Source organism: Microtus pennsylvanicus, chromosome 14 (assembly GCF_037038515.1).
Source record: "Microtus pennsylvanicus isolate mMicPen1 chromosome 14, mMicPen1.hap1, whole genome shotgun sequence".
Lineage (NCBI taxonomy): Eukaryota > Metazoa > Chordata > Mammalia > Rodentia > Cricetidae > Microtus > Microtus pennsylvanicus.
The window spans coordinates 56,417,552-56,443,848 of record NC_134592.1 but is presented as its reverse complement, the minus strand read 5'-3'; the positions used below and the strand labels follow the sequence as shown (position 1 = coordinate 56,443,848).

At 42.6% G+C, this 26,297-nt stretch overlaps 1 protein-coding gene across 1 annotated transcript in view; it reads right to left on the bottom strand.

Annotated features, from left to right (window-relative positions):
- Nucleotides 1-141: 141 nt before the first annotated feature.
- Nucleotides 142-26,297, bottom strand: part of Snx6 (sorting nexin 6) — a 38,647-nt gene continuing 12,491 nt past the window's right edge. Inside the window, exons 4-14 of the mRNA XM_075947405.1 lie at nucleotides 26,024-26,134; nucleotides 21,581-21,702; nucleotides 19,217-19,340; nucleotides 15,446-15,541; nucleotides 13,513-13,618; nucleotides 10,779-10,854; nucleotides 8,380-8,419; nucleotides 5,525-5,611; nucleotides 3,805-3,964; nucleotides 3,644-3,729; nucleotides 142-1,793 (exon numbers count right to left, since the gene is read on the bottom strand). Coding sequence (XP_075803520.1) covers nucleotides 1,740-1,793; nucleotides 3,644-3,729; nucleotides 3,805-3,964; nucleotides 5,525-5,611; nucleotides 8,380-8,419; nucleotides 10,779-10,854; nucleotides 13,513-13,618; nucleotides 15,446-15,541; nucleotides 19,217-19,340; nucleotides 21,581-21,702; nucleotides 26,024-26,134 — 1,062 coding nt within the window. The 3' untranslated portion in view covers nucleotides 142-1,739. The remainder of the gene's footprint in view (nucleotides 1,794-3,643; nucleotides 3,730-3,804; nucleotides 3,965-5,524; nucleotides 5,612-8,379; nucleotides 8,420-10,778; nucleotides 10,855-13,512; nucleotides 13,619-15,445; nucleotides 15,542-19,216; nucleotides 19,341-21,580; nucleotides 21,703-26,023; nucleotides 26,135-26,297) is intronic.

Here is a 26,297-nt window from a genome sequence, read left to right as displayed (position 1 = left end):
AAACAGAGAAACCCGGTCTCGAAAAACCACACCAGAGGAAGGCGTGCACTCTACTTCTCTCCCCTCAAAGAGACCACTTTGATAAAACACAATAAGCAACACAGCCCTCTGCTGCCCCTCTATTTACACAGCACCTTCACGTTTCCAAAGCACGGAACCGTCATTTATTAACCCTCACAACACCCCTGTGAGGTAGGTCAACATGTCCTTTATAGCAGAGAACCGAGGCAGAAGTCAAACCGGACTGCGGCCACAAGGGCAGCTGGGGAGGGAGGGAGGGCCGGACCAAGTCCAGAAGCAGGAGCTCCTGGGCCTGCACTCACCCACGGCGGCCATCGCGTGGGTGTATTTCTACCATCGAAAGGTCACAAACAGGAAGGATGGAAAGGATCTCTCGGGCCAACAACAGGAAACCGACACTGAACAGGACGGGGAAGTATCAGTCAGAGAGGGAGAGGACACGGACCAGCGCACGAGGAGGCGAGGCAAGAGAACATGCACCGAGAAAGGCTGGTTGGGTGGGTGGGTGGGGGTCAGGGCAACTGCCTGCGAGGGGACCTGCAACCTTCGGGACGGCTTGGAAAATTGTAAACAAACTAGGAATCTGTTCCACGGGTGACCAGCTCAAATCCTCGTGGCTTCCCAAATAGAGGAGGACTTGGAAAAAGACAGGAAGTCCATTCGCCCTAACTTTACACTGGGAACGAGGCTCGCGTCTGCCCCCATGGAAAAGACCGGGCACGCCTGACTCGGGTCCACTGGCCCTCGGCATCCCAGCTGCATACCAACTTTCGTCCCGGGGAATCCACTTCCCTCCCCATACTCAAGAGCTCTTTCTGCTAGTAGAATGCTTTCCCTCCGTGCCAGGATAGGCTGCCATGGAGGGGCTTGGTTGACAGATGTCTCCCAGCCAACTGCTGAACTAGGGACGGGATCCAGTGAACTATGATGCTCCTGCATTTAGGAAATACCAATTGTCTGCCTCTGTCCAGCTGCCCCTTCTGTTTAGTGCACCCAGAAGACCAGGTCGCCCTATGGTAAAGCATTCGGTGAACGTGGTTCAATTGGCCATTTCAAAAGAAATCAGGTGAGGAAAACAAAAACCCTGCACTGTAAAGCATAACACTGGAGTAGATTTATTATCGCTACCCCAAATTCCAGAGCGATACAAGAAGCACGGAGTTAAAACGCCACTGGTATCGCTGGGCATTTCACAATATTGGTTTAGTCCACAAATTTAAGGCAAACATACTAGCGCATCTGCTTTTCTTCAGAGATCATACTTATAAAGCTCACAGAAACTGACCCAAAACATCTACGTTCATTAATTCAAAGTAAGTCTCATTAAATGTTTTACATAGATACATGAAAGAACTCAGGGCACAAGGTGCTTAAAAAAAAAAAAACAGAAGGCAACCTTTATCTTGTGTGATCAAGGGACTCTTGAGAATGTTAAAACTGGACAAGTGATTCAAAGGTAAGGAGGAAACAAACACAGTTAAGACAGGCTACTTAAAGAAAAAACAGAGTTGAACTTTGGGCTTCTTGGAAGGTCAAGTGCGGGGTGGCAGGCCACTGCCCTGAGGCCAGTGAGCCCTGCTGCTCCACTGTCTCTCGAAGAAGAGCTGATGCACCTCGCCAGCTGTTCCTGTTGTTCCCAGTGAGCTTAGATGCCAGAGTCATCAAGAAATCAAAGGAGATTTGAAGGCAGCCCTTTTCAGCAGAAGGCGGAGTGTGGCCTATGTGTCTCCATTTAAAACTGCAAGGCAGTTCTGCAGCAACTGGAGGTTGCCCTAGAAGGGAGAAAATGAAATTAACCATCAATTTCTTTAGTCCCAATAACTTGAAAGAGTCGTCGTAAATATTTTTTATAGTTGTGATATGAATGGGTGTTCTGCCTGCACATATGTCTGGGCACCGCGGGTTTACCCGCTGCCGTCAGAGGCACCTCTGAGCAATCAAGAAAGAAAAAAGAAATTGTATTCTGGTGTCAGAATTCTAGAAATACTTTTCTTGTTTGTTTGTTGTTCCAGACAAGGTTTCTCTGTGTAGTTTTGGAATTGTTCCTGGAACTCGCTCTTGTAGATCAGGCTGGTCTCGAACTCACAGAGATCCGCCTGCCTCTGCCTTCCTAGTGCTGGGATTAAAGGTGTGTGCCACCATCGCCTGGCTAGAAACACTCTATGACAGTTTAAAGACACAAAGTACCAGCTTTTTCACCAAATAATTTTCTACTTAGACTAGTATTAATGGTTTACATAATCTGAATTTTTTTAAAAAAGGGGGGGGCTTAGCCAGGACTGCATAGAGACCCTGCCACAACTCCCCCACACCTAACTGCAGTGGTCTGAAGAAGAATGACTCCCATGGACTCATATTTGAATAGGGAGAGGCATTAGGAATTTCAAATGCCCAAGCCAGGCCCAATGGCTCTCTCTGCTGCCTCAGATGCAGATTCAGAACTCTTGGCTGCCTCTCCAGCACCATGTCCGACCCAAAGCCATGGGTTACGCTTTGATGACAATGGACTAAAGAAACATCTATATACCAGCCCCAATTACATGTTTTCCTTTACAAGTGCTGCTGTGGTCACGGATCTCTTCATAGCAATAGAACACCAACTAAGAAACTTTTCAAAGCTGGGTGGTGGTGGTGCACGCCTTTAGTTCAGCACTTGGGAGGCAGAGGCAAGCAGATCGCTGTGAGTTCAAGGCCGGCCTGGTCTACAAGAACTAGTTCCAGGACAGCCAAGGCCACACAAAGAAACCCAGGCTCAAAAAGCCAAAAACAAACCATAAACCACCACCTCCACAAAAAAAAAAAAAATCTGAAACAAAAAACAAAAAAATGTTTTTATATGAGTGTATGTTGGGGGGCGGTGTATACCACACACACCCAAGTGCATATTTACACCCAAAAAAAATGTCGCATTTTTTGGATGAGGAGTTAGGATGACCATGAGCTATCTGATGTAGGTACTGAGAACCAAACTCCAGTCCTCGGAAGGGCAGCAAGTGATCTTAACAGCTGTGTCAGCCCCCCAGATCCACAGGTATCAGCTGGCCTTGAACTTGTGACCCTGTCTCTGCTTCTTCAGTGCATCCTACAGGTAGTGTTTTGTTTTGTTTTGTTTTGTTTTACATTATTCTGTGTATCTATGCGTGGGTATTTGTGTACGTCTTGAATATGTGTGGAGGTCACTGAACAACCTCCCAAGAGGTTGAAGCAGGAAGGTCACTGAGTTCAAGGTCAGCCTCATCTATTTAATGAGCTTAGCCCAGTATGAAGAGTTGGAAGCTGCCTCAGCAACAGCAAACAACCAACCTAATTCCATTCTGTCAGGATGGGAATGTAGCTTAGTGACAGAGTGCTGGGAAGCAGACAAGCACACACAGAACCCCACACATAATCCAGTACTCAAAATAACAAAACCCCAAAGAAGGCCAGCGAGAGGGCCAATCACGTAAGAGCACTTACTGCATGAGCAGCAGCCCTGCGTTTAATCTGCAAACTTATACAAGGAGAGAAGCAAAACCAAGGACAGTTGTGTCAATCTCCCGTAGGAGGCTGATCTAAGGATGAGCATCTATTTTATAACTGACTCAGTTTAAAATTTAAATGATTAAATATTTAACGACAATACCTTTGCATGCTTTAGTTCTAGTTCTGCAAGCTCCACTAAATTCTTTCTGAACGCTGCAACTCTTCTTGTCTTAAAATCTATCAGTTCTGTGAACGGAAACACAAGAATCAGCATGACGCCATTACAATGTGTGGCTTGCACAAAATGCGCGTCAACAGTACCTTGTTTTGCAGATTCAGATATTTTTTCAAACTTCTGACAGCACAACTGTTGGGACGTTTCCGCCTGTAGGACATCTTTGTTTTTTGCTCTTGCCTTGTCCAGTGCTTTATTGGCATTTTCATAGTCCACCAGTGACCTCGACCTTCTGTAGAGGAGGTCCTGCAAAACAGAACATTGCAGTCAGATGAAACCAGCGGGAACTTCTAACTGTTCTGGGGCATGAAGGGCCTCACGCTTCACCACTAATTATGCGCCCAGCCCCTAAATGCTTTTTTGAAATAAATAATAGCTTAATTAAAGCAGAATTCACATACTCATGCATTTAAAATAAACAACCCAGGGCTTGTGCTATGTGCACACTCTATATAAGAGCCTGATCCATTTAGACACCATCCGCTGCTCAACATGGAAACTCCTGCTCAGCTTTCCACCTCCACGCACTTGCCCATCTGGACGGGGTCTCAAGAAGTCAGGATGGTTTCAAACTTATTACAAGGCTCAAGATGATTTTGAACTCCTGATCTTCAGTCTCCACTTTCCAAGGGCCAGGATTACTAGCATGCACCACAATAGGCCTGATTCACACCTCCACCCCACCACCCTTCTTTTTGTGAGATAGAATCTTTCGACTATGTAGCCCTAGATGTCCTGGCACTCAGAGATAACCTCTGCCCTCCCACACTTAACCTCAGCTGGGATTAAAGTTGAGGGCTACCATACTCAGTGGATTTCTTCCTTCTTTTGAAGGAAACAAAAACAAAACAAAAAGGGGCTGGAGAAATGGCTCAGTGGTTAAGAACACTGACTACTCTTCCAAAGGTCCTGAGTTCAATTCCCAGCAACCACATGGTGGCTCACAACCATCTGTAATGAGATCTGGTGCCCTCTTCTGGCCTGCAGGCATACACACAGACAGAATATTGTATACATAATAAATAAATAAATATTAAAAAAAAACACAAAAAACAAGAAACATTAAAATTCCGTAGTATTTATTAAAAGGTAAATGCTGATCTCCAAGATAGACTTAAAAAAATATTGAGCTGGGTGTGCCGGTACATGCCTTTGATCCAAGCACTGGGGAGGCCAAGGAAGACAGATGTCTGGGAGTCGGAGGCAGTCGTGGCAATCCAGTTAGAGCCTGTCACTACATCTCAACACCCCAGAGGAAGGATACACAAATTTGAAGTCGTCCTTATATAGGATTCACGCTAATCTGACTATTTCAATTTTAGTATATGCGCTGAAAAGAATTTATTTCAACCACATTTTATAATAAAGCCTCCAGAGGTGAATAACTGGGCTGGAGATGTAGCTAAGTTGTAGAACAAACGCAAGAACCAGGCTCACGCCAGCACAGTGGTGGTGCACATCTTTCTTTCTCTCTCTCTCTCTCTCTTTCCTTTTTTTTCTTTCCTAAGACAGGGTTTGCCTGTGTAGCCTTAGCTGTCCTGGAATGCGCCCTATAGACCAGACTGGCCTCGAACTCACAGAGATCCACCTGTCTCCTTACACCGAGCCTGGCTCTGAGAAAAGGAATCCCTGTACCATTTGTTTTTGAGACAAGGTCTCACAGCACAACCCAAGCTAGCCCACTTCATTTCTCCTGCCTGGGATCTCAGCAGGCACACAGCACCACACACATCTTGAAAATCTACTAATCCCAAAATCTGCTCTCACAACCTTACATCCGATAACCTCTGCAAACGAACCAGTTACCTTAGCTGCTTGAGACTCCCGTAAGTAGTACTTCAGCAGGTCAGACAGCTTGAGGTCCTCGTCAGCAGACACCCGGGCCTCTATTTTCTAAAAAGGGGAAATGGCATTAAATCATGCTACACTCTGCTCTAAATAAAAAATATTTTTAATGCATAGAGATGTTGAGGAATTACAGAACCTGCTCTGCTTTATCTGGGCATCTTTCAAAATTCCAACAAGAAATGAACAGAAAAATCATGAATTTATGAAAAAATTCTACACTTGGAAACTTGGCTTCCTTAACATACTGCAATGGCAACTAACAGGTGCTCACCAACAGACGAAGGAATTCGAGGAGATGGAAGGGAAGAGAACTCTGCCAGGTTGTGGTGGCGCATGCCTTTAATCCCAGCACTCGGGAGGTAGAGGCAGGCAGATCTCTGAATTCAAAGCCAGCCTGAAATCCTGCCTCAAAGAACAAAACAAACCCCTCCCCCCAAAAAAACAAAACAAAAGAAATGAGGATAAAGGGTAATGTTTTTGAGAAAATGTCTCACTATATATCCAGGAGAGCCTAGAACTCATGATTCTCCTGCCCCAACCTTCAAGTGCTTGGATTACAGGCACGTTCCACCACATGTGGCTTAGATAATTTGTGTTTAAATATTATTAATGTATATTTTAGTGAGTGATGCACGTGCGATGACATAGAGGTCAGAGAGCAACATTTGTGAGTCTGCTTCCTGCTTCCAACTTTACATGGGTCTCAGGAATCTTGGAAAGCCTCCAGATACTCAGCCATCTTCACCAGCCCCTCCCAGTTCTCTTTTTGAGACAGTGCTCACTATACACTCAACTTGCTGATTCGACCTGAGAGATGTTTTTTGTTTATTTGTTTGAATTTATTTATTATACAGTGTTCTGCCTTCGTGTATGCCTGCACACATGCTCCAGAAGAGGGCACCGGATCTCATTACAGATGGTTGTGAGCTACCATGTAGTTGCTGGGAATTGACCTCTGAACCTTTGGAAGAGCAGGTAGTAAGTACTCTTAACTGCTGAGCCATGGCTCCAGCCAATTACTTAAATTCAATAAGAAACTAAATGTGTTTCCTGACTTGTCAGACCACAGAAGTAAGTCACTTACTTACTTAAAAATCAGTGGAGAAATCTGTATTTGGTTACATTAAGAAAGACAATCAGGGTTTCTCTGTATAGCCCTGTCTATCATGGAACTTGCTTTGTAGACTAGGCTGATCTCAAACTTAGAGATTTGTCTACCTCTGTCTTCCAAGTGCTGGAGTTAGAGGTGAGCTACCACTGCCTGGCTTTTCCTTTCTTCTTTTTTTCCTTTTCATTTTAGTATTAGCTATACATATCAAAAAAGTTATCATCCTTAAAAAAAGAACTGAGATGCATACAAGGACACAACACAGATGAACTTGAACATTAGGAAGAAAAAGTTGTAACCTACAGAAAAAATGTTCATTTTCAGGGAAACTTGGTGATGTTTACGTAACTTTTCTACTGTTCTATATTCTTTTCTCTAAATCTATACTAGGTCACGTATAGTGGTACACACTTACAAGCCAGAATTTAAGAGGTGGAAAACTTGGCAATAAAGAGTTCAAGGCTAGGGCTGCAGAGATGGCTCAGAGGTTAAGAGCACTGACTGCTCTTCCAGAGATCCTGAGTTCAATTCCCAGCAACCACATGGTGGCTCACAGCCATCTATAATGAGATCTGGTGCCCTCTTCTGGCATACAAACATACATGGAAGGAATGTTGTATACATAATAAATAAATAAATCTTTTAAAAAAAAAAAAGAGTTCAAGGCTATCTTGAGCTAGACCCTGACTCAAAAATAAATAACTAAAATTATTAAAATTGTTTGTTTTTTCTTTTCGGATTTTCAAGACAGAGTTTCCCAGTAGCTATGCAGTAAGTCCGGGAACTCACTCTATAGACCAGGCTGGCCTCGAACTCAGAGATCAGCCTGTTTCTGTCTGCCAAATGCTGGGATTAAAGGAGTGTGCCACCATGGCCTGTTTGTTTTTTCTTTTTTCTTTCTTTTTTTTTTTTTTTGGTTTTTCGAGACAGGGTTTCTCTGTGGTTTTGGAGCCTGTCCTGGATCTAGCTCTTGTAGACCAGGCTGGTCTTGAACTCACAGAGATCCGCCTGCCTCTTGTTTGTTTTTTCTTAAAGGCATGCTCACTGAGTAGCTAAAACACAGGTTAAAAAAAACACAAGTTGGAGCTAGAAAGATGGCTCAGAGGTTAAGAGCACTGTCTGCTCTTTCAGAGGACCTAGGATCAATTCCCAGCATCCACATGGCAGCTCACAACTGTCTGTAATTCCAGTGGGGACCTGACACCCACGGCAAACACCAATGCACTTAAAAAACTATATCAATAAGTGATAAACTTCTAAAAAAATTAAAAACAAAACAAAACGCACCAACTGTGAGCAACCTGAATGTTCCCGTTCATTCTAGTGGGAGCAAAAGGTGGTACTAACTGTGCCACAGTGCTAATGCTAAAGGTCAGAGGTCAGCCTTTAGAAGTTGGTTCTCTTCTACCATGTAGGTTCTAAGGATCAAACTCAGGTCATGACAGCAAAGGCCTTTAACCCCTGAGCCACCTCACTGGTTCTAATTTAAAAAAAAAAAATTTGGGGGGGGGGGCGGGAGATAGGTCATACTATGTAGGTTCAGTCTTGAAATCAGAATCCCCCTGCTTCAGCTTTCTGACTGCTAGGATACTGGTGTGACTCGCCGCGTGTGGAAGCACCTCGTGTGTGGCACTGTTTCAGGGAACAATACAATCCTGCTAAGACAAGTACAGCTCTGTGCAGCAGTCCTCAAGCTCGTACTTACTCTGGTTTTATCAAACAGTTCTGAAACTTTGAGGAAAAACCTGCAAGGGAAAAATACTGTCATCAGAAGCAGCATCTGATGCATTTTCCACCTTAATAATAACAATAACCCCAAACCATATTAATGAAGGACATTCCTGTTTCATCACAGAAGGCACCCAATGATCTTGTTAACCAAAGACATCAAGGTTTAAACTGTTTATTTAAAATCCCCAGAATATTACTATTTTGATTTCCTAGAATCCATAAGGTGTCAGGAGAGAACAGACTCCCACAAGCTGTTCTCTGATCGCTACACTCACACTGTTACATGTGTGCCTCATGCCAAATAAATAAATAGCCAGGCCTGGACGCACACCTTTAATCCCAACACTCAGGAGACAGAGGCAGGTGGATCTCTGTGAGTTCCATTCCAGCCTGGTCTCCAAAGACAATTAACCAGAGATACAGTGAGATACAGACACACACACAGAGTTTAATGTTATTTTTTTTAAAAGAGCAGTTAAAGGAAAACACTTAAGATGGAACAGTTCTTAGATTAGTCTGATAATACTGTTGGTTATTTATTTTTAGCATTAAAATTGAGCCCAGGGTCTCACGCATGCTAGCTAAGGGTTCTACCACCAAGCTATAGCCCCAGTTTAAACATTTCCAGATATAGCAAATTTGTTCTGAAAACAAAAATGAATAATAACCAATTGCTACCTCAGAATTCACATTCAAATACACAGTGTGGCAAGTCTCCTATTAGTTTTAAAACATTCCAGGCTGAGCCAGTAGGCTCACACTTTTGATTCCCAGCACTCAGGGGGCAGAAGCAGGCAGTTAGTTCTCTGTGACTTCACGGCCAGCAAGAGTTACACAGAAAGACTCATCTCAACAAAAAGAGGGTGGAGTAGAAGGGGCCTGGAGCAGATGGCTCAGCAGTTAAGAACCTTGCTACTGTTGCAGAGGACCTGAGTTCTGTTTACAGCACCCATGTCAGGTCAGGCAACTCACAATAACGTGCAACTCCAGCCCTAGACACACTTATTTGGCCTTCGAGGGCACTAGCACATTGGTTTCATACATTCACACATACATACAAACGAAAAGAAAAATATGTATGTAGATATATACAAATATACAAAGAATACATACACACTCCCGATTCTTTCTTTTTCTTTTTCTTTTCTTTCTTTCTTTTTTTTTTTTTGAGGCAGGGCTTCTCTGTAGCTTTGGAGCCTGTCCTGGAACTAGTTCTTGTAGACCAGGCTGGCCTCGAACTCACAGAGATCCGCCCGCCTGTGCTGGGATTAAAGGTGTACGCCACCACCACCCAGCCCCCCTCCTTTAAATTGTTTTTGTATGTGTGGGTATTCTGTTTGTATGTAAGTACACATATAAAATTTTAAATTTGTACATAGGTATGCTGTGGAGTATGCCATATATGTGCAGGAGAGGGTGTTGGATCTCCTGGAACTCGAAATACAGGTGGTTGTGCTAGGAACTAAACTGAACCATTTCTCCAGTTCCAAGATTAATTTTCTTCCTTCTCTTTTGTTTTTATGAGACAGGGTCTTACTATGTAGTCTAGGCTGTCCTAAACGCAAAACTGTTCTGCCTTAGCCTCCCAGGCCCTGGGATGAGAAGTATATCATATCTACCCTAAGTGTGTGTTTTGTTTTTTTATTTGAGACAAAGTATCATGTATACCAGACTAATTTTAGCCTAAATTACATGATCTGCTCTGATATACATCCCTAGCATACACACACACACACACACACACAAAATAAATAGAAATTTTTGTTGTTGCTTAATCGTCAACTGGAATGTTAGGAATGGTGATGTGTGCCTGTAAATTCCAACAGCCAACATTCAGGTAGCAGAGGCAGGAGAATCCAGAGACCTCAGTCATTCTTGGCTACATAGCAAGTTTGTAGCCTGTTTGACCTTGTGACAAAGTGGGGGGTGGGGGCAGCTTGAGGGAGCAATTGGCTCAGTGGTAGACTACTTTAACTGAAAAAAAGTTTGACTTCCAATGAAATATATAGCAAATCTGTGAAATGTTCAATATTTATTTATAGACAAGGTTTCACTATGTAGCCATGGCTGAACTAGACTAATTATGTAGATCAGGCTAGCCTCAAACTCACATCTATCTGCCTGCCTTTGCTTCCTAGCTGCTGGGATTAAAGGCATGCACTACCATGCCCAGCCTGGAATGTTGAATTATTTTAGAATAATAATTAGAGAATGAGAAGGCAAAAAAGAAATCAACCATTTATTATAATAAAAAACCCAGTTTATCACAAATGGGTCAATAAAAATACCCTAAAATATGTACGTAAGAAAAACAGAGGAAGAAGGAAATGGTGCTGTAATTTCTTACATTCATGTTTTAACTACAGTCCTTACTTGCATATGTCTGTAGAGTCCTGAGTCCCTAAAGCATATAGTGAAGACCCAATTCTATTGTAATCATCAGCAGCACCTATGGAGAAAGTTTTAAGAATTAAAAATCAAGTTTTAATAATATATTAACTTGTTGATTTAAAAATACTTATTGATTATCTATCTGCAAAAGTAATATAAGATACCTTAGTAAAGAAAGTAATACAAGCAGCTGTAATGCGGTGTGACGGATAAATCAGACATGTAAGAACTGCTTTAGGAGAAGGGTGTAATGCTGCCTAAGGGGAGAAGACTACGGAAACAAAGAATGAACTGAAGTGATCAGGAGGAACAGACCTTTACCAGGTGAAGAGCGGGCACACTGGTGTCTGGGAAGGTCACAGGCACAAGGGGAACAGCACACTCAGTCAGAGCAGGTGGGACTTAGTACCATTAGAGACAAAGGCGGGTGGATGAAGTGAAGACAGAAAAACTGGAAAAATTTTGGAAGTCAAGGTCTTGCAAACCAAAAGAGTTTGGGTTTCTGGAATAGATATCACTAAATATTTAAGTAATAAGGTGGCAAAATCAACCTTAAAAGTATTTTAGAGCTCCTTACCTCCTTCCACCCCCAAATCTGCTACCTACAGTCTAAAAGCGGAAAGGCAGAAAAGTCACAGTGACAACCAAGAAACTGCTACAAGAATCTGGTCACAGATACTGGCAAAGCTGTAGGGCACTGAAGAGGTCCGACAGGTGGGAATTATGAACAGACTTGCTATACACAGGGACACAAACGACAGCCCCTGTTGAGAATGTTATTTAAGTTGTGGGACTTTTATTTATGCTGCATTTGTTTAACTCTGTGAAGCTGTGATTCTTTGCCTGTCTCGAACATCTGATGGTCTAATAAAGATCTGACGGGTCAATAGCGAGGCAGGAGCAAGGATAGGAAGGCTGGCAGGCAGAGAGAGAATATATGTAAGGAGAAAACAGAGAAGGGGTTTGATGAAGTAGCCAGAGAAGGAGGAGGACATTAGGGGCCAGCTATCCAGCTACACAGCAATCCACCACTAAGATTTACAGAAGTAAGAGAATGGGAAAGCACAGAGGTAAAAGGTAGATGGGATACTCTAAGAGAAGCAGTCAAGAAACAAGCCAAAATAAGGCCAAATGTTTATAACTAAGAATAAGACTCCGTATGTGATTCATTTGGGAACTGGGTAGCGGGGGCCCCCAAGAGTCAAAAGAGTAAAATACCACACAACACCCCTTTACTCAGATGCTACTGGGCAAAGTCTCAGGATTTACCCACAGGCAGTTCACTTACTGAGGGAGGACTACAGTAAGTACTTCTTTCAGTTCAGAATGAAAGGAATAGAGTGCAATGTGCAGTAATCCTTAAAACCTTGGGTATGTCACTTGTCCTAGCAGCCTGTTGTAGAAATGAATAATATACACATCATAATTTATGTGGATTAAATGAGTTACTAAATATTGCGAAGTATCTGGACTATAAATTACATCTATATAAGAACACAGTACAAAGTAGTTACCATATACACTCTAAGATACTTGTCTGGAAATATAGTAGCAGTATTTTCATCAGTATCTGTCTGTCTCTCTTTTGGTTTTTCTTTTTTTCCAAGACAAAGTTTCTCTTTAAAAACTTATAAAGTTTGTGATGTGTGTGTGTCTGAGTATGGGCACAGGCATGCTATAGCACAAGTGTGCACGCCAGAGGCACCTTTGTGGAGTCAATTCTCTTCTTTCCTTATGTGAATTCTAGGACCAACTGAAGTCATCATGCTAACAAGCATCTTTCTTTACCCACTGAGCTGTCCTATCTCTCTTGAAATGGAATTATAAGTATATACCAACAAAACCAGAAGACACATCATAAAAGGATCTTGGGGGCAGCTGAGGTAGGAGGCTTACAAGTTCAAGACCAGACTGAATCAAAGCATGTGTTGGGGGCCAGGATTGTAGCTCAACTGGGTGTGTGTTAGCTTAACATCCACAAAGTATGAGTTTGCTGAGTGTGACAGACCACAATTTAAGAACCACTATTCCAAATTCAGATTTTTAAAAACTGTAAGAAATGCCAGTCGGTGGTGGCACATCTTTAATCCCAGCACTTGGGAAGCAGAGGCACGTGGATCTCCGTGAGTTCAAGGTCAGCCTGGTTTTGTTTTTTTTTTTTTTTTAACAAAGTGAGTTCTAGGACAGCCAGGACTGTTATGCAGAGAAATCCTGTTTTGAAAAGACAAAACAAAAACTGTAACATGTCTGCTTTACAATTATCACCACTAAAACGTAAGAGAGTGTGTGTGTGGATGAGGATGGCTACTCACTCAGTGGTTAACTGAGGAACTTTACTAGGTGAATAAGAGCATCTGCTGTTCTTGTAGAGGACCTGGGTTTGGTTCCCAGCACCCACATGGTGGGCTCACAACCACCTGTAACTCCAGCTCCAGAGGATCTGATGCCATCTTTCTGGTCTCCGTGGTGCACACACAGATGCTGAGGCACACACACAAATACACATAAACAAATCTTTTCATTTGTTTGCTTCTTCAAGACAGGGTATCTCTATAAAGCTCTGGCTGTCCTGGAACTCACTCTGTCGACCAGGCTGGCCTCGAACTCTGAGGATCTGCCTGCCCTGTCTTCAGAGCGCTGGGATTAAAGACATGTGCCACCATGTTCAACAAAACAAACAAATCTTTTAAAAAAAAGTTTTACCACAGAGTCTTACTTTTGTGAGATCTTGTCATCCTGTCAGATTTGGCAGACGCATCCTTAACTCGGTTATGATATTCTAAAAGGAATGTTCGTTCATGCTCAAAGAAGTCGTCTACGTCCTGCAGGATGAGGAAAGAGCTAGCTTTACACACACACATGCTCTAATGGAACAGGATGCCTTGTCATCATTACAGAAACCTCATCAGGAAAGAATGCAGCCATCTCTAGCACCCAGGCCTTCCACCGATCTCATCCACACAGGAAGACTAACAGATAAGCCTGTGGTTTACAGCTGAAGGCTAGAGCGTCCTGTGTGCTTGTCCTGAAACAGGCACTGCCTGTGCTGTGCTGCTACAGACACTGCCAGGAGCGAGCAAATGGCTTCTGAGGAAAAGGGAGAAACATTTTGGTAATGAAAAAACTACTTTTCCTGGTGTATTATGCATTTCAGGGGCCACCTGGCCTAACTAACTGCTTAGATGAACTCAGCCAAATGAACCATTTGGGAGCAACGATATAATTAAACACCATTTCAATCTTTTTTATTTTAAACATTTATTTATTTTTATTTTATATGTATTAGTGTTTTGCTGGCATGTATGTCTACATACTACCTGAGTACCTAGAGCCCATAGGACAGAAGAAGGGCATTTGATTCCCTGAAACTGACCACATGAATACTGGGGATCAAACTTAGGTCCTCTGGAAGAGCCGTCAGTGGTCTTAACCTCTTAACAAACCATTTCTCCGACCCTCAATCTCTTGAAATTAAGCTAGAAATACATTTTAAATTTTTAAAAATTCGCTAATAGTGCTTTCTAGGAACTGTTCTTTAAAAATGTTACTGACAGCCAGGCGATGTTGGCGCATGCCTTTAATCCCAGCACTCGGGAGGCAGAGGCAGGCGGATCTCTGTGAGTTCGAGGCCAGCCTGTTCTACAAGAGCTAGTTCCAGGACAGGCTCCGAAGCTACAGAGAAACCCTGTCTTGTAAAACCACACAAAAAAAGAAAGTATTACTGACATAATTTAGAATTTACAGCATGGATTCTGAGCAGCAGAATCTGCACTAAAAAAGTGTATTTAACCATCATCCAAATTGTGTCTGTTTTTTAACCATAAAAATTAGGAACACATATATCTAATGCAGACTGTAATCAAAATTACACATGCTAAAAATGTCCGTTGATGATGAAAATCAGAACTAACAGTGGCTTACATTTACTAGCTAAGAAAGCGTTAACTATGGGAGAGGAAGACTGAGTTGTCACTGGAGAGCACATGGCTCCTGGACTGTCAACACAGCTCAGAGTCTAAGTCAGACAGTGCACACAAGCCTTCCTGCAGGTGTGAGAACAGGCAGTAACAATGAAACAGGAGCACTAGTTACTCGCCTTTCTTAATATTTGCTGATATTATAAAGTTTACTGAAAAAAGGTAAAGTAAATTTTCATACATTTAAAATAAATCAAGGAAAAAAGTTACTACTTCGTATCTATTAAAATATTTTCATATTATCTTATTCCATCTTTCCTACAATCCTGTGAACCAAGTGATATTACTTAATTTTGAAGATGGAAAAACAGTTTTACCCAAGATCATGCCTTTACCTGAAGACACTACCAAAACCTCAGCTGAGATCTGACTAATGTCAATCCCGAGATCTGCCCCAACATTTACAAGCAAGAGCAAGCGCTCAGACGCAGCCCACCCGCAGTTGAAGGCCACCCTACAGACACTGCCCCTCAGCCCTCTCCTCTGCCCAGCTGTTTCACAGTCTGACCGGCTGTAAAACACACCGGGCAGCCAGGTGTGGAGCACACATCTTTAGTCCTAGAATTTGAGAAGCACAGGCGGGTGCCTCTCTGTGAGTTCTGGGCCAACCAGGGCCACACAGTGAAACAAAAACAAAAGTATGTACTTCCAACTAGCACTGATAAATTTCACCTTTACTCCTGAAACAATGACTCCATCCGCTGATTTAACCATGTTTTTAAAGAAATCCTCAAGCTTTTCTTTTTTATTTTTTCCTCGAACACTTAACTGGAAAAAAGAAAAAAAGAGGGAGAATTGAAGTTAGCATTTCTGGAAGCTTCAAACAGCAACACCTCTTTTACTCTTAGACATTTAAATAAGATAGTTTTTTTTTTCTTTTTTCGAGACAGGGTTTCTCTGTAGCTTTGGAGCCTGTCCTAGAACTAGCTCTTGTAGCCCAGGCTGGCCTCAAATTTACAGAGATCCGCCTGCCTCTGCCTCCTGAGTGCTGAGATTAAAGGCGTGCGCCACCACCGCCCGGCTTAAAATAGAAATCTTAAAGGACTTCAATTTCTAAACACTTTGGGTTTTCTTGAGACAGGGTTTCTCTGGGTAGCCTTGGCTGTTTGGGAACTTGCTCTGTAGACCAGGCTGACATTGAACTCAGAGACACAGAGCTCTGCCTGCTTGAGTGCTAGCATTAAGGCATGCACTACCACCCCTGGAAAAGTAGCAATCTCTGTGTGTATCTGTAGGAGTGTCAACCATGGTGGCACATAGCTGGTCACTTAGCTGCACAGCAAGTTTGAGTGCAGCCTGGATTACACAAGACTGCTTTTTCTTTTAAATTTTAAAGTAAATAAAAGAGGAAATTGGTAGAACTCAAATGCTCAAGTGTCACTCTCCAGGACTCAGACGGAAAAGGCCAACTTAACTTTACCATCTGATAATCCAGTCGCAAACAGCTCTCTCACCTTCCTGCCAGGCATTGTTATATACTAAAGTGGCAACTAAATATTTAATTCAGAGCTGGGCGTGGTAGTGCATACCTCTGCACATATCCCAGCACTCAGGAGGCAGAGGCAGCAGGACAGCCACGACTACAGAGAAACCCTATCTCAAAACAGCAACAATAAAATCCCCACCGAAAATAAATAACCCAAACAAAATAAGTACGTAAAACTTTAGTCCATAATTAAAAATATGTAAGTTTAATTCCTTCAAACCGAAGAAATGTAACGGAGTAAGTACAACACATTATCATGATTCTGTAATAGTTCTAAAATACATTAGGCAAATTTCTTACTCCCCCTTACTTTGAACAGGATCTTTAGTCTTGTGTTGCGGGTCAGCAACTTAAATGTACAAGGGAAATAAAAGATAACTTGGAACAGCATGAATGATTACCAGGAGGAAACTAACAAAATTCCCAATATCAAACACGAGAAACCCTCTTTATTTATTTTTTTGAGAAACCCTCTTTTGAGTTGTTGGCCAGGGCTGTCCAAGAGGTTCCTAAAGGATACAGTCTATTGCGGCTGCTCTTGGTTATATCCTACCCCCAGAGGTGGGAGCATGCTACAGACAGCTAAAGATACCATGCACTTCCAAAAACTGGGCCAGTCTACAAAGTGAGTTCCAGGATAGCCAGGACTACACAAGAGAAACCCTGTCTCAAAAAAAAAAAAATCAACTAATTATTTTAAAAAATGGGCTAGAGGGGCTTAGCAGGCTCACAATAAAAAACAAAACAAACAAATAAAACCCCAGAACTCAGACAGGTGTAATAGCAGGTACCTCTAATCCTAGCACTGGCCAGATCTCCTTTGAGTTCAAGGCCATCTTGGTCTATATAATGAGTTCTAGAACAGTCAGGGCTGTAGACAGACAGTCTACATGGTAAGGCTATCTCAAAAAAGGAAAAAACTGAACTACAGTCAGGCATACACCTAATGTCAGCACTCTGGGAGGCAGAGGTAGGAAGATTTGTCTGCTCTACAGAGCAAGTTCCAGGATAGCCAGGGTTACTTTAGGAGACCCTGTCTGGAACAAACCGAAGAGTGGTGTAAACTCTGTCTTTACAGTCTCTCACGACCACCATGAAGGCACACTGCATGGTCAGTACGGGTGCTATCGGTACCATGATCTCACAAGCCTATAATCCCAACCCTGGGAACACAAGGCAGCAGGGTTCTGCAAGCCTGGGGAGAAGAGACCCTACTTCAAAAGGTTAAAATAAAATAAAACTCTAATCTCCTTATCAAAGACTCTGAGACAGGGTCTCTTTAAGTTGCACAGGCTGGCCTTGAACTCAGAGAGCCACCTGCCTCTGCCTCTCAGCCCTGTGCACACCACACTGGCTCTATTAAAAACTCTTACAAGTGTGTGACTTTCTCTGACAACAGCTACCAACAGTTGTTTCAAATAGTAATCAAAATGGAAAGACATGAGAACTAAATAAAGGACATAACCCGCATTATCAAACTAGGACGATGGCTGAGGAACTTATCACCGAGCCTAACAACCTGCCTTCAATCCCTAGGGTTCCATAGGTGGAAGGAAAAGGACTTTCACAAGTCATCCTGTGACCCCCACAAGTGCAACCACATACAATAAAAATGCAATTAAAAATTCTTTAAAAAGGTCATGCACGCCTTTCCCCAGCACTCAGGAGGCAGAGGCAGGCAGATCTCTGTGAGTTCAAGGCCAGCCTGGTCTACAGAGCAAGTCCCAGGACAACCAGAAAATGTTATGCAAAGAAACTGTCTCAAAAAAACAAAATAAAAAAATGTGCTGGAGTCAGGTATGATGCATGGCTTTTTCTCTTTCTTTTTTATATATGTATATCCTTTCCTTAAAAATAAACAATACAGGGCTGGAGAGATGGCTCAGTGGTTAAGAGCATTGCCTGCTCTTCCAAAGGTCCTGAGTTCAATTCCCAGCAACCACATGGTGGCTCACAACCATCTGTAATGAGGTCTGGTGCCCTCTTCTGGCCTGCAGACATACACACAGACAGAATATTGTATGCATAATAAATAAATAAATATTTAAAAAATAAAAAAAATAAACAATACACTTAGGCCACAAAAATTGAATATCATAATTAGTTTTTCCATCCCCTGACTACACAAAAGAAACTTCTTACACTATAAAAATAAGCACTTGGATTTACATCAATTGATAGAACTAAAATTTAAAGGACCTGAACTGAATATCACACAATCTGGCCCAGGCCCCGCCAGCTAAGAGAAAAGGTTATACGGACTTAAGGGACAGAACTCATGTCAGGTGTCTTTCCTCTCAGAGCCACCTCAATCCCTGAAACGTATTAAGAATGAGAAAGTTTAAAAAGAATAAATGGTGCGTGCCTGTAATCTTAAAATAGCAGAGGGAGTATTGAGAGTTTGAGGCTAGCCTGAACTACAGACTAAAAAAAAAAAAGGAAGAAAACAGCAACAACAACAACAACTACAACAACAAAACACAACGTTTTTGGCCTAAGGATGTAGCTCAGTTCACGGAGGCGAAATAAATCTCTAAGTTTTACGCCTGCACATGTAAGACCCAGGCACAGCAGCACATGCCTATAATCACAGCACTCATCCAGGGTTGCACAGAGTTTGAAGCCAATCTAGGATACTTGGGCCTCAGTCTCACAGAAACACACAAAAGTTAATTTCAGGCTTTTGGATTATGGAAGTTTAATTTATAACTTGATTTAACTGATCCACTCAAGCTCTCTGCTTCACCACTAAAAATGTGGCACTTGAAAAATCAAAGCCTTTGGACCTGTGAGATGGCTCTGCCCTTTCTGGGCTTATGAAACTTGGTGCAGGCTGCCAGACCCAAGGCCGTGCTCATGTTAGCTGGTGCTACCTCTTCTGCCCTTCCAAACTCCATAATAAAATAACAAACAGCAACAACGACTGCCATCACTGCTTTCATGAGTCTGACACTCACATCTTGATTATATTCCAAGAAGACGTGGAAATTCAAATCCTTTCTCAAAATAGGATGTGCTGCCACACGGCACAGGAACACCTCATGCATTGCGACCGTTTTCTTGAAAATCGCCAGATATTCACTAGAAACAACATAAAATTAAAAGTGAACAATGGCATCAACGAGAAGTCATTCCAGCAATTATTCTCCGGAGCATTCTAAATGTAAACCAGGAAGGCAGAGACATAAGTCATATCAACAGAACTTTTAGTTGAACAGTTTAGTAAAAATGAAAAACTCATTTCTGAAACAGCCTCATGCTACTTTATTTTAGTATTTATTGTATCTAAATGTTAATATCGTCTTACAAACTTTTCTATTATGCAAGTTTATGTTAGGTCACTACTGGGGTATTTGTTTTTTTAGATCTAGAAAAATTATTTGATACAACCTCAATAACTCGAATTTTATATAATTATCGCCTTAAGACAAAAATCTCAATCATATTTTCAGTGTTAATAATTATTTTCATATTTTAACCTAAGTATGTGAGAAAGACCAACCACAGAGCAACTATTTATATTGAAGAAATGTGTTTAAGATATATTATCAATGAATCCCAGCAACCATATAGCAGCACACAACAGTATGTGTGCGTGTGGGCGAACCAACAAGGAAAAAGCCTGATCTTCTTGCTTCAACTTCGGGCATGAAGCATAAGTTTTACATACCAGCACACCAGCAGGCTCAGTGTTGGCAGCAGTTTGATCTGTGAGGGTAGCCATCAGTGCAGACAAAGAGAAGGGTGCAGAGGATGGAGGTGGCAGTGGGACAAACCCAAGGCTCTCTTATCCAACCCCTAACCAGACCACAAAAGAACCACGGTCAGGGCCACTGAAAACAGGGCCTGCAGAATAATGTGCTCTGCCAATTTCCAGCACCCAGTCTTCTCAGCATTAATTACATTAGTCTATGAGACTACTGCTGTACCCGAACCAACTGAACTTTAACGTGTCATTTTACACTTCAACAAAGACCTAGCTTATGCATTTATCTTTTCACAGTAACTTCTTAGCATTTAGTAGCATGTGAATAGATGCTTGAAAAAATAAAACAAAAAAGTAAAGAAAATGCACAAGGGAAAAAGAGAAATGGAGGTGACAACACAAGAAAATTTACTCCCTTGGACAACTCCCAGCACACTGACGAGGTCCTTGAGTATTCTTTCCCTCACGTGGCCCGCCATCACTTCTTTCCTCTTTTAACTGTGTGTGCACACACGCACCGTGTGTGGGGTCGGAGGACAACGTGAAGAGTCAGTCCTCTCTCTCAGCCCTGTGTGAGCTCTGGGGACTCAAGTGCTCTGCCTGCTGAGCCACCCCATTCCCAGCAGTGTCCCGGTGTATCTCTGATCTGTAGTTATGTCCTCTTTTGGTTTTTTAGCTTATTTTTTTTTAGATAGAGTTTCTCTGTGAAGCCCTGGTTGTCCTGGAACTCACTCTGTAGACCAGACCTTCAACTCAGAGATTTACTTGCCTCTGCTCCTAAGCCACCACTGCCTGTCTACTTTCCCTTTCTTTATGAATAAAGTTTTCTTGCTACTTTGAAAAAGTAAAATTAAAAACCAAAAAAGATCCAGAAACCTAACAGTAACTTTGTTGCAAGCAGCTGGGTGGTGCTCTGAGATCACATAACAGATTGATGCTGACCATCATAAGAATTAAAATAATTGGGGGCTGGAGATATGGCTCACAGGTTAAGAGCACTAACTGCTCTTCCAGAGGTCCTGAGTTCAATTCCCAGCAACCACATGGTGGCTCCTAGCCATCTGTAATGAGATCTGGTACCCTCTTCTGGCCTGCAGGCATACATGGAGGCTGAACACTGTGTACATAATAAATAAATAAATCTTAAAAAAAAAAGAATTAAAATAATTTTCATACCTCCCAAAAGTAGAAAGTTCCAAAGTTTAATAAAAGAGGAAGACAGTCGGGCGGTGGTGGCGCACGCCTTTAAATTCAGCAGTTGGGAGGCAGAGGCAGGCGGATCTCTGTGAGTCGAGGCCAGCCTGGTCTACACAGCAACACAGACAGTCAGAGTTGTTACACAGAGACTCTACTGAAAAAAAACAAAAAAGAAAGTTATGTTCCCTTCCTAATATTCTAATAAGGTTTCAGATCCCTCAATCTTCAGAATCTATTTAAATAATTTAAAGTTCTGACAATGACAGGAGACAACTGTCTGATCCTTTAACACAGGCTGTTATGACTTAACCTGGATATTTCAGTCAGTATAGTGAATTGGTTAAAAGAATGGATAGCAGAGAGCTCAGAGAAGGCATTAAAGCAAAGCTAACGAGACTAACAAAACCCCGTCACATACGCTTCCAGCTCCTGCTTCATCTTGGTGAACTCTTCCTTTGTCATCGACCCTTCCCCTTCTCCAAGCTTCTGCAGTTTTTCCCGTGAAGCATCAAAGTCAGGTCTTGGTGGTGCTGGTGGGATCTACAATAAACCAAAAAGTTACCTGTAAGGAACCATTTCTCGGCGGGCTGGAGAGATGGCTCAGAGGTTAAGAGCATTGCCTGCTCTTCCAAAGGTCCTGAGTTCAATTCCCAGCAACCACATGGTGGCTCACAACCATCTGTAATGAGATCTGGCGCCCTCTTCTGGCCTGCAGGCATACAGACAGAACATTGTATACATAATAAACAAATAAATAAATATTTAAAAAAAAAAGGAACCATTTCTCTAACATTGTTTCAAGTGTGCACTCGTACACAGGCCCAAGCATGTGCAGTGGTCAGAGAAGACTCTGCAGGACTCGGTTCTTTCCTCTCACCATGTGGGACCCAGGGATCAAACTCAGGTTTTCAGGGCTTGGTGGCAGACATGACTACACCTAGTGAGCCATCCGACAGCTGTAAGTGACATCTTTCAGCACTGTACCACACTATCTGAAGATGGCGGTTCCAGTACTCGGGAGGCTGAAGTAGAATGGCTGCAAATCTGAGACCAACCTGCCCTACTTCTGAGGACAGCCTTGATTACAAAGTGAAACCCTGCATCAAACAACAGAAACACAATACTGGCCAGGCAGTGGTGGTGCACACCTTGAATCCCAGCACGAGGCCAGCCGGTCTACAAGAGCTAGTTCCAGGACAGGCACCCAAAACTACTGAGAAACCCTGTCTTGAAAATTAAAAAAAAAAAAAAGGAAGCACAATACTGAATTGATAATGCCAAAGTATAACAAATGAATTAAGAACCAGAAATACCAAAATTGAGATTAGGAAACTTTGTAAAACTAGTTTTACAAATCAAGATCTGTGGGTTCCTTTATATCAAGGAAGAAATATAGTATAACACTGTTTTATTAGTTGTAGCACTGGGTGGCCTACAACTTGCAGCAAACCCTCTCACCTCACCCCTCCAAGTGCCCAGCTCCCCTACTACTGTTTTATTTTGTTTATAAAGTTTTTTTTAATATTTATTTATTTATTATGCATACAATATTCTGTCTGTGTGTATGCCTGCAGGCCAGAAGAGGGCACCAGACCTCATTACAGATGGTTGTGAGCCACCATGTGGTTGCTGGGAATTGAACTCAGGACCTTTGGAAGAGCAGGCAATGCTCTTAACCACTGAGCCATCTCTCCAGCCCCTACTGTTTTATTTTGGCACTGGGATAGTTCTTGAGTGGAGACACAGCCCAGGGAAAAAGCACTGCAGAGCAAAGCCTGATGGGTTCAGTTCTTATCCCATGTCCACACCAGACACAGAGGCACACACCTGCAATCCCACGTATATGCTCCACACACAAACATGTACAGACATAAACGTTAAAATTGTCAAAATTTAAGACAGGTCAGATGGTAGCAGTGTGCGTCTTTAATTCCAGCACTCAGGAGGCTCTCTGTGAGTTCGTGGCCAGCCTGGTCTACAGAGTGAGTCCCAGGACAGACTCCATAGCTACTAAGAAACTCTGCATCTAAAAATCAAAAATAAACAAACGAATGAATGAATGAATTAATTAATTCATTAATTAGACAGTTCTAGCCAGGTGTAGATCTGGTGCACAACTTTAACCCCAGAACACAAAGATACTAAGGCAGAGATCTCTGGGTTTTCAAGGTTACCTTGGTCTACATAGGGAGTTCCAGGTGAGCTACAACTACATAGTGCTGGGAAATAGAGGCAGGCAGATGGATCTCTGTAAATTCAAGGCCAGTCTGCTCTTCAGAGTTCCAGGACAGTTAGGGCTATCACACAGAGAAACCCTGTCTTGAAAAGCTAATAAATAAACAAACAAAACAGGTAGTTCTCAAGCCAGGAGTAAAGGACCATATAATCCCATATTGGGCAGTTGAGGCATGAGACAACCACGGGCAGCTCAGTAAGAACCTATCTCAAAATAAAACACAAATGAGATGTGGGGCTGGCAGGATGGCTCAGAGGGTAAAGGCAATTAACAGAAAGCCCCAATGCCTAAGTATTTTCTATGGAACCCACATGGTGGAAGAAAACTTACTCCTACAAGTTGTCTTCTGAATTATGGGTATGCTCATACACAAACAATAAACATAGAGTTTAGACAGGCCAGCCAGGGCTGCAAGTGAAGCCCTGTTTCAAAAAAAAAAAGGAAAGGAAAAAAGGTAAGATGCTTAGTGATTAATAAATTGCATGAAAATTTTTTTCAACTAAAAAAACAAAACAAAACAGCAGCGACACAAATCTATAATCCATACAAGACAGAGGAAGGAAGATCAGCCCTAAGGCCAGTTCCAGCTCCATATGGAGTTCCAGGCCAGCCTGGATTACAGTAACACCTCAGCTCAAACACACACACACACACACACACACACACACACACACACACACACACACACAAATATTAAAAACAAGGAAACAGCCAAAAAATAAAATTAAAAAGGTAGCTCTCAAGTATATAACCAATCTTGGAAGGTTGAGGCATGAGGATGAGGACAGCAAATCGAAGGATAGAAAGGAGGAACAAGAAAGAGTTCAAAGCCAGGATTCTCCACACAGCAAACCCAACTCAGCTTTGGTCATATGATTTTGATTCAAAAGGCAGTGTTTGTGCTGTCCTGGGAAGCAGATAGTGTTTTTTGTTTGTTTGTTTGTTTGTTTGTTTGTTTTCTGGTTTCGAGACAGTTTCCCTGTGTAGCCCTGACTGTCTGGAACTCACTCTGCAGACCAGGCTGGCAGATCAGTGTCTTCTTGTTCAGCCCTCAGAGAAGCTGATGGAAACAAATACAGAGACCCAGACCTGGACAATGCACAGAGAGTGAGAGACCGTGGCACGCCCGATCCTAACATGGGATGCTTATCAAATCCCTCCTCTCAGGGCTCAGGGTACTGTATAGAAGAGGAGACTAGAAGACTGAAGAGCCAGGGGAGATGGATGACAAAGGGAAACAAGGCCCGCACAGGCCAGATGGGGTCCCAGTGGTGAGAGGAAGTAGACAAGAACTCCCACCCTAACCCAGAAGCTACCTCTAATTGATAAACTCTGGGAAAGGAAAGATTAGTTTTCTCCAATGGGTCTCGTTAGGGTATACAATCCACGCTTAAGTGCAGGTCTGAGTGCAGCAGGAGAGGGCACCAGACCTCATTACAGATGGTTGTGAGCCACCGTGTGGGTGCTGGGAATTGAACTCAGGACCTCTGGAAGAGCAGGCAGTGCTCTTAACCTCTGAGCCATCTCTCCAGCCCTAGCCACTTACTCTTGATTACAACTTTTTTTTTTTTTTTGATTCAAGACAGGGTTTCTATGTGTAGCTTCGGGGCCTGTCCTGGAACGCTCTCTGTAGACCAGACTGATCTGATTACATCTTTTTGTTTGTTTTTTGTTTTTCGAGACAGGGTTTCTCTGTAGCTTTGGTGCCTGTCCTGGAACTAGCTCTTGTAGACCAGGCTGGCCTCGAACTCACAGAGATCCGCCTGCCTCTGCCTCCCGGGTGCTGGGATTAAAGGCCTGCGACACCACCGCTTGGTGGTCTGATTACATCTTAAGGAGCCTTTCAACCTCTAAGTTTCTGTCCACTTAAGCATCCAAAAACAAGTACAGTAACATTCCTCAATTAATTACTCCAATACTAATTATCCTGTTTAGAAGGGCTCATGCCTAAAACCCTAACACATGAGGCGTGAGGCAGAGTCAAGACTGTAGCAGGTTCAAGGTCAGCCTAGAGAATAGACAACAGGGCAAGACTCTAATTGGAATAAACAAAAAAGAATTCAAGGTTAAGTAAAAAAAAAAAAAAAAGTATAACCTTTTCAAAGTAAGACAAGACAGCTCAGGATAAAAGGTGGTAGGCCAGTGCCTAGTAACAGGCATTTTTACAAATCACATCAATTACTAAAAATGCTAAACAAAACCACATGAGTTTCTAAAACGTTCTTAGAAAATGAAAACTTGGACTGAAGAGATGGCTAGCAGTAAAGACACAAAGTTCTTGCGGAGGAGCCAAGATCAGGCCCTAATACTGGTGGGTGGCTCACAACCACCTCAACTCCAGCTCCAAGGGCATCTGATGCCTCTGGCCTCCACAGGCACCTGTGCTGACTAGCACACAGACAAACACATACATAATTTTAAAAAGGGCTGGAGAGATGGCTCAGCAATTTGGTGCTCTTCCACAGGACCTGGTTCCTAGTACCCATGTTAGGCAGCAAATCAATTTCGTGTAACTCAACTTCACAGTGTCTCTTCTGACCTGTGTGGACACTGCCCCCCCACCTATATGCATGCACATTAAAAAAAAGAAAGAAAAATCTTAAGAAAATGAAACCAAATACTCACAATATAACCTGCATAGTCTTCGTTTTCAACAAAGGAATCATGAAGCCAGATAAATTCCTCATGTTGTCGAACGACCGAAAATTCATTTTGTTTAAAATTTGGCAACGAGCTCTGTAAAGACAGCAATTTTCTTGAATAAAAGTAAAATATCCTTGGATCTTGTACTGTTATCATCACTTAAAAGTTATACTATTAGCTGGGTGTGGTGGCACTCACCCAGAAGTCAAAAAGCAGAGGCAGACAGATCTCTGGGAGCTGAGGCCAGCTTGGTCTA